At 41.0% G+C, this 16,767-nt stretch overlaps 1 protein-coding gene across 2 annotated transcripts in view; it reads left to right on the top strand.

Moving 5' to 3' along the window:
• mnat1 (MNAT1 component of CDK activating kinase) overlaps positions 1-16,767 on the top strand; it is a 60,665-nt gene that overhangs the window by 18,569 nt on the left and 25,329 nt on the right. For both annotated transcript variants that reach the window (XM_054795491.1, XM_054795490.1), the window contains 3 exons: positions 146-286; positions 5,433-5,564; positions 14,491-14,612. In XM_054795491.1, coding sequence (XP_054651466.1) covers positions 146-286; positions 5,433-5,564; positions 14,491-14,612 — 395 coding nt within the window. The remainder of the gene's footprint in view (positions 1-145; positions 287-5,432; positions 5,565-14,490; positions 14,613-16,767) is intronic.

The raw sequence follows: 16,767 nt of genomic DNA, 5'->3' as shown, positions 1-16,767 counted from the left end.
ATCTGAGCAATGTCATATTTCTGTTTACATCTACAGCTCTTGTATTAGTTGTGTAAAGGAGCGTATCTCCTACACTTGGCACCTATTGCAAAAGTTTCATTTGTGATTGTTTGAAATGTAATCCAGCTAACCAGACTTTCCTCAGACGCGAGAACAAGAGGAACTGGAGGAGCTACTTCTACTGGAGCAGCAGGGCAATGATCAGCGGAGACTGGATGTGCTGCAGGAGGAGCAGAGGCAGCTTCTGGCCAAAAAGAAGAACAAGCAGGCTCTGCTGGATGAACTGGTGAGATGCAGACGTGTCGCTCAAGAAACAAGTGAACAGAATGCCATGTGTATTTTGTTGTGCAAATATGATTCGCAAAGAGCTGCACATTATGACATATGTTCCATTGCTGAGACAGAGAGACACACACAGACACATACACACACAGCCCGAAGGTTCATGGCTGATCATTAAGAGCTTATTACCAGTCATTGTGCTGCTGGGTGCATTGTTGTCATTCTGTGATTCCAAAGCCTTCTTGGCTCCATTGTGTTGAGCTGCAGGCTTTAGAAGTGATTGTTCCTGCAGAGCGGCCTGCTCTAGCACCATCACAGATAGCAGGTTAAGCTGTGTGTTTGTTTGTTTAAGGCACAGGGCCTGTCCACTGTAGGCAGATGAGATCAGCCCTCACCCCCCTGGGGGAACCCTCCTGAGTCCTGACATCTGTACATCCCAGCTCTCCCAAATACACACTCTCACACAAAAGCACAATAAGGGATGCCTTTTTTGTGATTCCTTTATTTGTGGCTAATAGACTGCACCCAGGCAACCTGTTGAATATTGTGCTTCATCCATCTTCTATGCCACTTATCCTCACCGGGGTCCCGGGTATGCTGGAGCCTATCCCAGCTGACTTTGGGCGAGAAGCACACCCTGATACACCCTGGACTGGTCGCCAGCCAATCGCAGGGCACATATAGACAAACAACCATTCACACTCACATTCATACCTGTGGACAATTTAGAGTCGCCAATTAACCTAACATGCATGTTTTTGGAATGTGGAGAAAACCCACACACACACGGGGAGAACATGCAAACTCTAAACAGGGATGCCCGGACCCAGACCTCCTGACTGTGCGGCCAACATGCTTACCACTAGCCAATGTGCAGCATTGTGTGTTTAGTGACATGCTCACAAGGTTATGTACTGTACATCAGTATTTCATTTTTGGTTTGTAACCGAATAACCTGGAGGCTGAATCCCAGTTCCACCCTTTACCCCTAGGTTTGCGCGTTCACGAGAATCAAGTGGTTTCCCAATTCTCTTTAAATCAAGGGGCAAGGGCTAAGGGGTGTACCGCCCTCGACGCAAAAGTATGTTCGGGGACCACACTAGAAATGAAGGGGTAGGAAAAATTTCCTCTCATACACCACGCCTGACAAGACGGCAGAACAGAAATCGAAAGCTTCATATAAATGTAAGTAATTAAGCATCATTGAGTAGCGACACTCATGTTTTATTGCATAGTCCATCCTTCGCCATGTTTTGAATTGTTGGTTGTCGCTAGTTATAACGAGCCAGCTAACACAGATCTCTAACGTAACTGCAATCTACTGCATTTTATGAATGATTAGACAATGATTAGATAGCGACTGCATTAGCCATCTAATTGTAAGTTGTGTTTTAAAATCGCTCATTATAACAAGCTAGCTCATGCAGCTATTGTATAAGCTGTATTACTCAAATTGTACTGTGACGTTTGCATTTTATATTAGCTGATGTAATGACAGTACATCGTAGCGTTTGCAACAGTTCATGTGGTAAGATGTGTTTATTGTATTCACAATACAGTATCGATGGGCAAAAATTGTCAATGAGCTAAATAAAACATGTAAACAACATGGCCATATGTGGACAGCACTCCAGATGATCAAAGTCTATTAAACGTTTGGAATCTAACTTTCTCCAAATCTATTTTATTACCATTACTTCCTGCAGGAGATGGCTGAGCCAACCACAAAAGAATGGTTCATTACATTTGTTGTTGATGTTCATAAATTTCTTGTTATATTATTGTTTCTATTTATGTGTATATATGATACATTTTGTATTTTGATTAACATTGTTATAGTGCGGGTTGTAAGCTGTTATTTAGTAGAGCTATGTGGCAATAAATGTCGGTAAAAATGTGTTCCTTTTATTTAAGAAAAAAAAGGTGTTTTTGAGTTAAGCGGTATAAAAATGAAATAATGGAAACATTTATGCACCTTACTTTGTGGTATAAATAATTTATTATAAACGCTTTAATTGTCGCATCTTCCTGCGTGACAGCCAGCAAACAGCCAGGGTTGATGACATAATTAAAATCAAGTGGCATCCTATTTCTTCTTCTTGGTCTTTGGTTTTAAGGGGAAGGGGTAAGACTAAATGGTGGAACTGGGAATCAAAATTTTCTCAGTGTATCTAGGAAACAATGTGCAGAATCTAAGATCTTAAAAGCTAAAAGGAAGTAATGTTCCTTCTGCATCCAAGGGATTGATAATTCCCCAAATAACCACAACAAATGACAAACTGATAAGATAGGATCTGGCAGAGCTATAAGCATCTGAATATCCATCCATCCACTTTCTATGCCGCTTGTCCTCATTTAGGTTGCGGGGGTATGCTAGACCCTATCTCAGTTGACTTTGGGCGAAAGGCGGGGTATACTCTGGACTGGTCGCCAGCCAGTCGCAGGGCACATATAGACAAACTATCATTCACACTCACATTCATATTATGGACAATTTAGAGTCATCAATTAACCCAAATGGCATATTTGTGGGAAGAATGTGGGAGAAAACTGGAAGACCCGGAGAAAACCCACGTACGGGGAGAACATGCAAACTCCACGCGGAGATTCCCAAATGGAAATTTGAACCAAGACCTTCCCGATTTCATGGCTGTGTGGCCAACATGCTAACCACTAATCCACCGTGCGGCCTGCATTTGAACATAAGCATAAAAATGAATTGTTTAAATTAAAGTCAAATGGATCAGACTCAGATAAAACTGTCTTTGGTATTATAGTTTACATTTCTTCAAATTGAATTGGATTTGACAAGGAAAGGGTTGTTTGAATAATGATTTAAAAAAATATATATATATTAATGATTAAATTATTTTTTCAAAAATCGTCAAACTGTAGGCTGTTTCTTTTTTATTTTTGGCCCTTCTCAATCCCACTGACATACCTTCCATAGAGGAAGCAGAGGCTGAGGAAACCAACGCAGACAGTTCCATCACTGTGGTTGAGGTATCTGGGGTAGTCAAACGCTCCCCAGTGGCAAAGCTCCGGGGGTGGACGAGTTTCGCCCTGAATTCCTCAAGGTTCTGGATGTTGAGGGACTGTCTTGGCTGACACGTCTCTTCAACATTGCGTCCCCCTTTTCAAGAAGGGTGACCGGAGGGTGTGTTCCAACAATAGTGGGATCACATTCCTCAGCCTCCCTGGGAAAGTCTATTCCAGGGTGCTGGAGAGAAGGGTACGACCGTTAATCGAACCTCGGTTACAGGAGGTGCAATGTGGTTTTCGTCCTGGTCGCGGAACACTGGACCAGCTCTACACCCTTGCAAGGGTACTGTAGGGTACTTGGGAGTTTGCCCAACCGGTCTACATGTGCTTTGTGGACCTGGAAAAGGCATTCGACCGTGTCCCTTGCGGTGTCCTGTGGGGGGTGCTCCGGGAGTATGGGATTGGTGGCGCGCTACTACGTGCCATTCAGTCCTTGTACAACCGGAGCAGGAGCTTGGTTCGCATTGCCAGCAGTAAGTCAAGCCTGTTTCCGGTGAACGTTGGCCTCCGCCAAGGCTGCCCTTTGTCACCGATTCTATTCATAATTTTCATGGACAGAATTTCTAGGCGCAGCCAAGGTGTCGAGGGAGTCCAGTTCGGGGGCCTTAGTATCTCATCTCTGCTATTTGCGGATGATGTGGTCCTGATGCCCTCATCGGGCTGTGACCTGCAGCCTTTACTGGGACGGTTTGCATCTAGTGTGAAGCTTCTGGGATGAGACTCAGCACCTCCAAATCCGAGGCCATGGTTCTCAGTCGGAAAAGGGTGGATTGCTCCCTCCCGGTTGGGAATGAGGTCCTGCCCCAGGTGGAGGAGTTCAAGTATCTCGGGGTCTTGTTCACAAGTGAAGGAAGGTTGGAGCGTGAGGTCGATAAGCGGATCGGCGCAGGGTCTGCAGTAATGCCGTCGCTGTACTGGACCGTCGTGGTGAAGAGAGAGCTGAGCCGGAAGGCAAAGCTTTTAATTTACCGTTCGATCTATGTTCCCTCCCTCACCTATGGTCACGAGCTTTGGGTCGTGACCGAAAGAACGAGATCGCGGATACAAGCGGCCAATGTTGCTGCTCAAGCCATCATAAATGTCCTTCATCCTAGCTTCACATCGTGGGTTACGTGTACACCCAGGGGTACGCTAATTGTCATAAGGGGTACTTCAATAAAAATAAACAATTTGGGCCTAACACAATTACTAGCGCACTTGAACGCCTCATAGCACAGAGCGCACAGACATAGCAGAAAGAAGGAACGAGACACGGCATGAAGTTCTTCATTGCTCTGTGAGAGTTGTATGAATAAGTAAGTAAGTTTGATGATTATGTTGTGCATTAAGATTGTTTAATCTCGAAGGGTTAATTTATATTTGTGCTCCAATAGCCGCACTGTGAAAACCTGTAATATGTGCGTGTTAGGATGAAAGAGAGAACATGAGATGAAAGGAGGCTTTATCGCTGCTTGTATGTATTGTTGTACTTTTCATACTGCTTTATCATGTCTGTTCAACTTTCCCTTTCAATTTGGTATCAAATTAGTATGCAGACTTAAATCACAGCGATTGCAAGTGGACAAAAGTTGAAGCTCAAGTTCAACCCATTCAAATGGAAGGATCCCAACATTCGTCTGAAATAAAAGATATGTAGGACGAATACTTAGATACTTTATTCATCTCCAAGAGGTATTTACATCTTATCTATTTATCCGTGCTCATGTAAAACTTTTATCAAAATTTTACCACCCAAATACACACTTTTGAACCAGAATTACTTACTTACTATAAAATTCATTAACCAATTCATCATATTTAATATTTCACTTTAATTAAAATTAAAAATGGTTTATGTTTTTTAAGTGTGCAGGAGGAGGGGGGACATGGTTTCAAGTCAAATATCTTTGTGTGGTTCCCAAAAAAGTTTGGGAACCACTGTCCTAATTAAACATGTCTCAAGTTTGTGTTCTTAAAACGCTGTACTTGGCAACATTCCACTGGACAAACAAAGTGTTCAAGCTTGCATTTAATATTGTCGCATCAAGCATTGATTAAAAAATAAAGTTCCAGATGATGTGCTTTTTATTCCAAATATACATGACACCATTTTTTTTTGGTTTCCTCAGGAGCAATCTCAGCTTCCTGCCTCCATCTTGCTTGCCCAACACAAGGCCCGTGTTTCCCAACTGGAGACTGAGATAGAGCAGCAGAAACACATGGTCAAACCCACCAATCTCTTTTCAACAGGAATTCAGATGGTGAGTGCAGTGCATGATTTTTATTATTGTGTTGCAAATTCCAAAAACGTCACGGCAAAGTGCCTTCACAATAATAAACATACTGTATGTCATAGTGTCACTTATAACTAAGCATTGTTATCTCTGTAAAGTTAGAAATTATAACCTCTTCATATATTGAATCTGAATAGATTGTTATCCTGTACCTAATGAAGTGTCTGGTTTATGCTGTATTTGGCCCTTTGTTAGAGTTTCTCTCCTAAAACAATATTTTTAATATTCACACAATACCATCTACGGATAGATTCATTCAAGACTGTTGTGTTGGATCTATAGGAGTCTGGTGGAGGTTATTCCCCTTGTCTGGTTCTTCTTGACCGTATAAAAGGCTCTTTCACCTTCAGTCATGTTATCACATTCTTCTGAGCCAGAACTCGGGCCCAGAGAGAAAGAGAGAGTGAGAGAGAGAGAAGCTGTGTGACCCTAGCTTTCCATGCCTGCAGAGACCTTCCATTTTGCTGCTGTTCTGCTTTTCAGTCATTTGTTTTCATTTTACTGTGATGAGACAGGCTGTGTCATCACCTGAAGCCCTCCCCATCAGCCCTCATGAGGCATGCATGTCTTCCCACAGTTCAGTGGTGCGTGGGAGAGATAGATATATGCAAGGTTATCACCAATAGACTCATGCTGGATGCATGTTATCTTTTTTGGAGGTTCTTGATTCAAGTGGGATCATCAAGTGATCTTCTACCAAGATTGTTCTACATGTGGCTCTCTAGTCGGCACCTACATGTTTTATGGTAAAAAGTTAAACTTGCTGATGGCGAGAGAAACGGCATGATTATGACGATTTGGGTTTCTTCTGTGGCTTCAACCCCCTTTTTCTTGTTTATTTTCACCCTACCCATCACTGAGCTCCCCCTGTATGTATGCTCCACTCAACTGAGAGTTTGGAGGAACATGTGGGTTTGAATTTTCCTTCACCTCGGAGTCCAAAAGCAGGACTTGTGTTTGACTTGGTGAGGTTTCAGCACAGAGCGGCAAATTCCTGAAGATTGCTGGAATTCATTTATCTGCTAGGTTTTGTTCCCTTGTTCCAAGACAAGTTGGAGAAAAACACATCAGCAAAAATGTTCTTTCTTAGAACTCAGCAGTGACAGTGATGTCAGTCAGTGTTTGTGGTTAGACATTGAATGTGTCATGCAAGCAATCTATCAAGGAAACACTCTTTGGGGAAATATTGGGACACCCGGTCATTACACCCCTCTGAATTAATTATGGACTAAATCATGGAGTTACCCTGACATTTGTCCATATAATGTATTGAGTGGATCACATTAAAACTACTTGGCCAGTTTCCACTCTGTATAAGGTTGTACAATGGGCCAAAAAAAAACAAATATAAATTGTGGTATCGATGGATTAAATATGTCTATAAGATGTTTTCAATAATGTTAATATTTCAAGATGGTTTTCTTTGATTTTCTACAATTTCTTTGTGAATAGTAATTGAAATGTAATGGTAAAATAAGGATTGTGGTGCTCTACTGAGTGCCATATTACTTTTTTTCTGTCATTTATTTTCTTTTAATTGAACGCTTAATCAAGAATAACGTTTCAGGATAGCAAAAAGCAGACAGTGATCGAGGTGAATGAACAGTTGGCCAATTTTATGGCCTAATTTTACCAACCGTGTTGATGTGCAGGTTCATCTGTCACACTAGTAGAAAGTAGAAATGTTGATGTGCAGGTTCATCTGTCACACTAGTAGAAAGTAGAAATTCATGGCATCACTATCCCAACCACATGCAACACTTTAGCCTACCAAATCTCCCAGGCCAAGGTGAGCTGTCATTGGTGGAATGACACATCTACTTGTGTTTGAGCCCGCCAATCCGAGGAACGTGAGGATGTGGAGACTCCAGTCTTTATTTAAAGAGTGATCTAATGTCACATCTAATACAGCAGCTGTGTCATGTTGTTGACTGGGAACATCCAAGCAAACATCTAAGCCTATTGCTTTGGGACCCCTGTGCATAACAGCTATTCTGGTTAAGTCAGAATGCTGTCAAATGGATGCTTGATGAAGTTAGACCAATCCAAATGGAAAATTATCTTGGCCCAGGTGCAATGTGAGGTTTGGGATGTGCCTGGTCTTGCTACAGAAATGGCTTGGAAATCACGCGCTAATCCGTCACTTTGTACCGGCACTATTTAAGACACACATATAGAATGGTGTGCAAGTGAATGCTGCTTAGTGTGAGTAAACATCCTTTGAAGAATCAATTGGCCGCTGATATCAAAAGAGACTGTGTCTGCATGGAAGCGAGCCAGCTTGTTGCTGTTTAAACAGGTTGCTTGTTTTTGTCTGACACATAAGACCAGTCACTGTCCTCCCACTTGGCACCTGCTCGTGAATATGAATTTATGATCATTAACATATAAATTACAGGTTTGTGCAATGCATGACTTGTGGCATCTGGCTTCAGATGATATTTAAGCATGGTGACTTTGTGCCAGGAAAGTGGTGTATTTGCGGTTAGGGAGTCGTCCTCGGCTGCTTTGTCCCATTCCTCAAAGACTTTGACCGATGGGGAATCTCTCTGCTTTAGAACAGCTTTCAGCGGCATCCTAAATGAAACGTTCCCGCACCAGTATGGCCTGATCCGCTTGTCACAGGTGGTAGAGCAGCTGACATACCTGACGAGGCCGCCGTGGGCACCCGATGGAAGCAGCAGGCAACACACGCAATGCACATATGCAGACAGACAAATGTGGGTGGCAAGTTTATCCCCAAACATAGATGTGTAGCTGACTTAAATATCCTCGGGTCCTCTCTGGCATTGTTCTATTGACATGATGGGACTTGACTTCAATAGAAAAACAAACAATTACACGCTGTTCGCCCAGGTTTGTTTTGCTTTGTTCAGTCGTCCTCTACAGCGACCTCTGATTGGGAGACGCACTTGTCAGAGTAGGATTGAGGTGAGCTTTACTTTTCGCTGGCAGACTGGCCCAACCTGTTCTGCCTGAGAGCGTGTCAGTGCATACCCCGCCCCTTCAAAACCCCAGTTAGTATCTCAACACATTCAGTGGGAGTTTTATTCCTCCACTATTCTTAGATTAGATTTATTTAGATTAATACAGATTGTTTTGTGGATTATTGTTTAACTCACCCTGTCTTGTTGGGTTACTGAAACACAGGTTGATCAGTGCAGACATTTTAGAAGTGGGATTTGGGGGAGGTCAGCTCAGGGGGTAAAGAGAACCATCAGCTGTGATTGGCACGAGCGCATGTGGGCATTCACACCTCTGCATCTACCCCTGGCGTGGCCCTGTTTAGGATGGCCTCAACAACCCAGGCAAGCCCAGTCCGGCAGGAAAAGGACTTGTCAGCTTTAGGAGCTTTGCACTGGGGCAGCTGCCACTGGTTATATAGGAGGTTATATTTAAAACCTGTAAGGCAAGGGGCGACTAGCTTTTGCACATGCTACCTGCTGTTGGGATGTCAGTTTTGCATGAATGATGAGGCTGCCTGTGTATGGACCAAAGTCTAATGCGGAACTGGGATTTACACCTACGGAAAAATACACAGCTTTCTCTCTTTTGACAAAATTTGCCTGTGGGAATTCCAAAAAGACATTTTTTACATCAGCGGTCCCTGATATTGGATCTTAGAGAAGGCCTGGCTTATGCAGTGTATCTGTGTTCTAGTTCAACCTAAAGGTGTTTGATGGGTTGAGACCAGAGCTCTCATCTCCTTCCACACCACCACACCTTTATGGACCTTGCCTTGTGCACTGGGGCATAGTCATGCTGAAACGGAATACAGCCATCCCCAAAGCTAGAAAGATATACTTTTCATGAGCTGAACTCAAAGATCAAAAACTTTTTCTATGTATACAAAAGGCCTATCTCTCTCAAATACTGTTCACAAATCTGTCTAACTTTGTGTTAGTGAGCACTCATGATTAGGGGTGTCAGAAGACACCCAACTCACGAGACGAGATTTTGTCCACAAGACGAGAGGAGATTTTAACATTAATATTAAGAGAAGTACAAAGAAAAAATATTACTGTGCAAAAACACCTTTTTATTTGAATCGTGTCACAAAACAATGCAGGTGCGTTTTGAAATGTCTACTGTCCCACAAATTGCCATTTTTTTTGAGACGAACTAAAGCACTAATGTTATGATATATATATAATAATAATAATAATAGCAGTATCTAAAAGATGAGCCAAAAGATCCGCTCCAAAAGTGTGAGGGTGTTTATGTGTAATGGGATGTCTCTGAACTGTTTTTTGTTTTTAAATGTATGCTTGAGGTAGACAGTCTGTATTGTACTTTAAATGTAGATCTCTCCTCCTTTCTAACTAATGTGACTTTTATGAGATCCATGCCTCAAACGTCTCATTGAACGTCTGCCTTACCAGTCTGATCAACTGACTAATATGTCTTCCCTGGATGGTACAGGACAGCAGAGATGAGAGACACTGAAGTGTATTTCTTCTGCTTCTTGCCTCCTCCCCACCATTTAATCCCAGTGTGTCAATTTGTGCATTGGACTTAAGTAGTGCTGAAAGTTTGAGGGAGGATGGATGGAGAGAGTGCAGGAGTGTCAAATTGAAGAGAGTTTCTCAGCCTTTGGTTGGCAGGCCTGTATTTCATTAGTCTGTGGCGGGACACAACTGTGTCGGATGAATGATGGGACAGGATTGGCGATCATTGGCACCTTGAGGTTAAAGACTGTCTAGAATTGTGTGACTGTGTCTGTTTTTTAGGATAACAAAACGACTAACAGAAATTGTGTTGTTTAAATGAGAAAATATCCCGAAAATGACATTGGTTAATTGGATGGAAGTGATGTTTGTCATTGGATGTGCATCTGAGTCAGTTTTGTTGACAGATGATCAATTAGTCAGTTGTTCGTTTTTTTTTTTTATGGGGATATGAAAATCTCTCTTTGTTCTTTGATGATGTATATCCTGTTCCTGTTTCTATGCTGCTGTTGTATTGAACACAAAAAGGCTGTCATAGCTGCGTGGAGGTCCGCTTCGTTGGAGCTCAACATCCCATAGCTGACATGTTCTTATTTAGACTGCAGTCTAGTTGAGACTGATACAAAAGTGACTCTGCTGTTTGTAGCCAACCAGTGCACACCATTTTGCCTCATTTGCTTCAAGACCTGATTAATCAGTCAGTAAATTTTACATAATCAACTGAATTCTTAATGATGAGTTAATTGAGGTGTTTAATATTTTGGTTGCCTTATTTAGCTACTTTGGAAGAGCTAACATAGAAAGTGCATATTGAAAGCAATTTAATTGGACAGGGTTTAACTCAATACTGTTGTCAAACAGTGTTGATTTGACTGGACCTTAATGAATTTACACAACCAGAGACATGAAAGAGCAGCAAACTATTAGGAATAATTTGTGTGAGTGCGCACGTGTGTTTGTTTAGGATAATCTTGTTTGGCTGAGTTACTCGGCGTTCACTGCTGTCACGTTGTGCATCCTCAGTGCTTTAGTAACTTCCAGTGGAGCTTAGGTGGCTTTACTTGCGTATATGCTGAAGCGTGTGTGTGTTTGTATGTGTGTGTGAGGCCATTGGGACATATGTTACTCATTTTGTTGGGTTTTTATTAACTCTCGTCTGAGCTCTCATTTATACTGCCCACGTTGAACTTCTTATTTCTATCATCTTCTTATCTTCCTTTTGTCTTTCAGTTCCTCTGCTACCCCCTATAATTTCCCCAGTTTGTTTTAGTCGTCGTCTTTATAATTTGTCTGACTACTTTCATGCTGAGACAAAGTCGGTGTCAATTGGTGTGGAAATTCCCCTTTTGATGGGAGAGCCTCAAATTGAACAACTCTGCAATGGCCTTGAGTAGTGTCATATTTCATGCCGAAGAAACTGTGAAACCTCAACTTTGTGCATTAAAGCATCTTTTAAGATACAATTTAATGTGCTTGACAATTAAAGTTCTCTGCCTGTTGGAGAGTCAGTGGGCTAATATTTGTCACGCGCTTGAGTCCCCTAAGCTTGTTTCCACTTCTTTCTGGCTGTGATGTGTTTTTTTTTTCCTCCATCCTTCGTCATAACCTCACCTCACATTTGCTGAGTTGGCCTGTTTGAACAGTTTTCCTTAAGTATTTTGGGGAGTGAGTTTCTTAATTCCAGTGCACGGTAATGTAGTATACAATTTTATGTTATGCTCTTTTTTTCACTATACGGTGCCTACTTCTACGCTCTATTTCAAGTTTTCCATTCGGCAAAGGTATTATGGAGCTATTTCTAAAAAAATGCTCAGCTGTAGACCTTGGATGATAATCTATCGCACAATAAACAAAAATGAACTCAATAATTTTGCCGGCCTTGATATATTGCCATGTGTATGCGTGTTTGTTTTCCTTGTCTCTTGCCTCCAAGTAGGCAGGAAGAGGGTTCACTCTGTTCATTGGTATCAGCACCTAAACACGTTGTGTGGGGGGGAGGTGGAGTTGCTAGCATACACACACAGAGTGCAGCAAGTGAGCCTTGTGAGGAGCAACACAAGGTAATGTAGTAGAAATTAGGAGGAAAAAACAGATGACTGCAAAGCCAAATGCCACAGCCTCAGTGTGGGAATATTTCGGCTCCGAACCAAATGAACAAGGTGAGGCCATCAACACGGATGAGCCAGAATGCCGAATTTGTTTGAAAGTAGTGGCAACAAAAAAAGGCAAAACAACAAAGTGCATGCCAGAAGCATAACCACTCGACCCAGTTTTCTCAACTGGGGGAAAAAAAAACGTCGAGATGTGGGCTTCATCTCGACAGTCAACCCTGAGACGTTTGGTCGAGGAAGTATAATAAGTATAAGTAAATGCACAAGGAACAGTGCAAAATGGTGTGTGCCCACAGAAAGTGCAATTTGCTTCTTTGCAAAAGCCTGCCCTTTTGATACAGTTGAAAAGCCAGCATTTTGAGAAATGCTGCAAATGTTTGACAATAAATACATGTCACAAACGGCAATTCCAGAACTTTACACAAGAGTGAAAGATGACATATTAACACTTTGCATTATTGTGATATATTATCGTTATATTATTGTTATAAATTATTATTATGATATATTACCATTACAGTAGTGGTTACTTCGTGTAGAGCTGCAACAATGAATTGATTACCCAATTAATAGACAACTATTTTGGTTATTAATCGAGTTTTGATTTAAATATGTAAATATCCTCTGATTTCAGTCTTTCATATGTGAATTTTTTTTTTTTATTTCATTAGTCATCCATGAAAGCAGGCCTATCATGTTTGTGTTTTAGCCAAGAAAAGATATTCACACATATCAACTTTGACTTTGGAAAACCGTGATGGGCATTTTTGCCTTTTTTCTGATATGTTGCGAACTCAACCACTAACTGTAGGTGTTTGCATCATGTTAATTTGGTCCATCTGTGGCCTAAGCGATTACTCCATTAATTAAAACCGCAAGCTTCAGATTAATCAACTAAGAAGATGATCATGATTGTATTTTTGGGTGCATTTATTGTTTTACTGAAGCTACTTGACAAACCTTCAGATTTTGTATCGTTTAACATTATTTTAACAGAATATTCACACTGCAACCTGGTGTTTGTGCACTTATTTGCTCTGTCAGTTCAAATCCTCTATTTCTGAATGAAAAGGCGGAAATTATAATTGTGGGGTTTTTTTTGTAATCCGATTAATCAATTAAATAATCGACCGATAAATCGGTTATTAAAATAATCATTAGTTGCAGCCCTAATGTGATCTAATTTGGTTTGAACACTAGTGTATATCGTCCAGCAAAATGTGTTATTGTCACATGCCTAATCATAACTGAACATTAGCTCAAATTAAATTATATGTTGTGTTTTTTTTCACATTAAGTTGCCAAAACTGTAATGATATTTAGAAAATTATGTCATCGTGTACATTTGGCTTCCTCACAAGGGAAAGTGCTAGGGGTGTCTTACAGTAGAATGGTCGATGATTCGATTCAAAAGAGTCTGATTCCACTATCAGTCTTGCCATCGAAACGTATGAAAATGTCATGTGATCAAGATTGTAGCATTCTGACTGCATGGAGGTGGCCACTGTTGCTGCCGATTACTGTATATACAGTATTTTAACATAGAATATTTTTGTCATAAATAGCCCATTTTGTTACACAATCAACCTAATTTGTGTTAATAAAGAAATGAAAATGACGTGTTTAAAGTAAAGTGCAACTTGTATCAGCCGCTTCTTACATATGACGTGACAACAAACAACATGGCGTATTGGGGTATGGGAAAGGCTGTTACGCCAACTTCATTTTATATCCTTTCTGTGGATTTTAATCCAATAAATTAGGCTGCTAACGGAGAGTTTAGGCAGGATGTTGTTTTTTCAAATCATGTTGTCCCTATTTTATGTGTAAATTTCTGATGTGGGATATGCTCATTTGCCGACAGCGACCGTGTTTCGATTTTTCTTCTTTTGTTTCTTTTTGAGTCACTAAATAAGTTGCACACCTACCATGTTGATTTGTTTATCTGAGTGTTTTAGCCTTTGAGGTGGAAAAAGTCAGAAATGAGATCTGTTTATTTGTAAGGAACCCCATGAGTAGTACTCTAAAAAAAACAAAAGAAAAAGCAAAAAAAAAAAACATTTGACGACTTGTTGATTATGTACGTAATCTAATGAATCAGATTCGACTATGAAAGTCATTCCTCGAAGACAGCCAAGTACAAATGTCTACTATGGCTAAACCAGTCTGTCAGGAACTTGTTCAGGCTGCAGTTTGATTGACATGAAGTCCTAATAGTTTTTTCTTGTTATGTCATTATGGATGTGACGTAGTTTCCACTGTGTACCAATGAAGATTATTGTCCTGTGTTAAATCTGTTGTCCTGTCTCTTCTCTCTGTATTTTTTCACCACAGCGTCAGACGGTATGTCTACAAGCTGTACCCAAGTTAGAAGAAGCTCTATACCGCTACAATCCTCTCCAAATTGAAACCTATGGACCACCGGTGCCTGAACTGGAGCAGCTGGGAAGACTTGGGTACAAGTTTTATTACACACTCAAAACACCCGTACAATTGCAGTTTTAACATTGTGACTTGGCTTGGACATTGTTTGAATTTGAACAATGCCGATTCCGGTTCGTAACGATTCTTGATTACAATGGCTTTAAGAGGCAGGATCATAAAATGGTTTAAATGAGCGCGCTAACCAGAGTTATTTTTTGGATAAAATGTCCGAGCTTCTCTATGAATTTTTTAATGCTATGAACTTTTTTACCAACTTTACTGTGAATTTCTCACAGGGCTATTTTCAGCCAGTAAATACCAGTCAAACCATTTGACTTGAATATACTGTAAATGTTATGAAGTTTCTTTTTACTGGAGTACACTCTCACAAAAGCATTCAGAGTCACACGCAGTTAGCCTCTTCTGTTTCTTTTATTGTTTACAGTATTGGCAGTTAGCAAGCAGGTCACTCGGTTACCTAGTTTGCTAGCCATGACCACAGCAAGTGGCGGCACAAAGGAGATTGATTGACAATGGTCAACAGCCAAGCCGGACGCAGAAGACAATGGGCAGTGTAGACAGAAAAGAGAGGATAGAGAGAGACACTTCCGCCTCGTGCTAAAGCACAGAACTACGACACTGAACTTCCCACAATGCAATTCTTGTAAAGGGCCAGGCTCAGCCTGTAACAGCGTTTATATGCTGTAAAAAAACAAAAAAAGCTCTAAAATTGCACCACAAAATTTGCAAAACGGCGAGTCTGCGAAAGGTAAACCACGATGGAGCGAGGGAACACTGTACTTTGTTTGCTGCCTCAATGCTGGAGGATGACAGCCTTAATTTGTTACCATAAGTAAACAGGATGTAGCCCAACACGCTCTTATTTTGAAAGCTAGAAGTGTGTCCTGTTGGGTTGAGAAAGTCACTTGACTGTTGTTAACAGACACAGATGGGGACGAGGCACTCCGTTATTTCTACATCATGAATCCGGAGGTGTCTGGTTGGTGTTGGTTGTGCACCCTCTTTTGCGTGATACAGTATCATTGTGTTGCAAATGTTGCACTGACCCGACCACTCTTATTTTATGAAGTTAAGCCAAACTTTGTAGCCGCTTCTTTTTTGTTGGTGCTTGCCGGCTTCTTCTTTGTTGGTGTCCACGGATGTTTGTTCCGGTCAGATAAGTAGGGATCAAAACTAGGAATTGAAATAAAAACATTTGAACGATCCCGGGAGAATCGCAATGTTAGTCCCGGTTCCCCTTGATGCCCGAGACTCGATGCCCAACCCTAATTGTGACACAAGGAAATTATTATGTCGGTATTTTTTATTTAAATTAAAATGGCATGCGGTGATTTGAAAATTAGATTTGATATGCATTATGCTGAAATTAGTGCACTCAATCATTTTCTCTAATAAAATATATTTCAGTAGTAATCTTTGTGTGGAGTTTGCATGTTCTCCCCGGGCGTGCGTGGGTTTTTTTTCTCATGAATTCCGGTTTCCAGCACTGTGTACTAGGGGTGTCATGAGCTCTTGTGTCTCAAGATCTTGCGAGATTAAAACATGACAAGATTTCTTGTTTAGAAAACTTAATATATTAATCACATGTTAAATTAAAATGAAATAAAAGTAGATTAAATAAAATGATTTTACTGGCCTCCATATATATTGCCATGTGCACGCGTGTCTGTTTTCTTTGTCTCTTGCCTCCAAACAGTGAGGAAGAGCGCATCATGGTAAACCACACCTTTCTATTATGACGGCAGACAGAGGCACAGTGTGGTGTACCCACAGTCACACGTAGTCTGATGCTCTTGTATAACTTTATTCTGACCCGAACCCATCAACAGCAGTGCAATTCCAACACCATATATGTATGTCCAACTCACTAATATGTCTTTAGTACGTTCATCCTCGGAACGACACTTCCTCATTGTAACTAGATGATTGCAAGTTGCATTCTGGACGCTCTGAACATCACAGCGACATTTTTATTATGCGTGCATGTGTGGTATTATCACGCACTAATTTTGCGGAAGTACAATTTCCTGCATTTAAGTATACTCAGAAATCCCAGAAAATACATGTACACTCATAATGTGAATTCCACTTGAACTTTGTTGAACGCCGCCCCACAATGCTCATAATGACATGGTCAATGTGTGATTCAAATTTTCTGCTACTATT

Source organism: Dunckerocampus dactyliophorus, chromosome 13 (assembly GCF_027744805.1).
Source record: "Dunckerocampus dactyliophorus isolate RoL2022-P2 chromosome 13, RoL_Ddac_1.1, whole genome shotgun sequence".
NCBI lineage: Eukaryota > Metazoa > Chordata > Actinopteri > Syngnathiformes > Syngnathidae > Dunckerocampus > Dunckerocampus dactyliophorus.
Note: the sequence above shows the minus strand (reverse complement) of the source record. Positions and strands in the feature narration are given on the sequence as shown.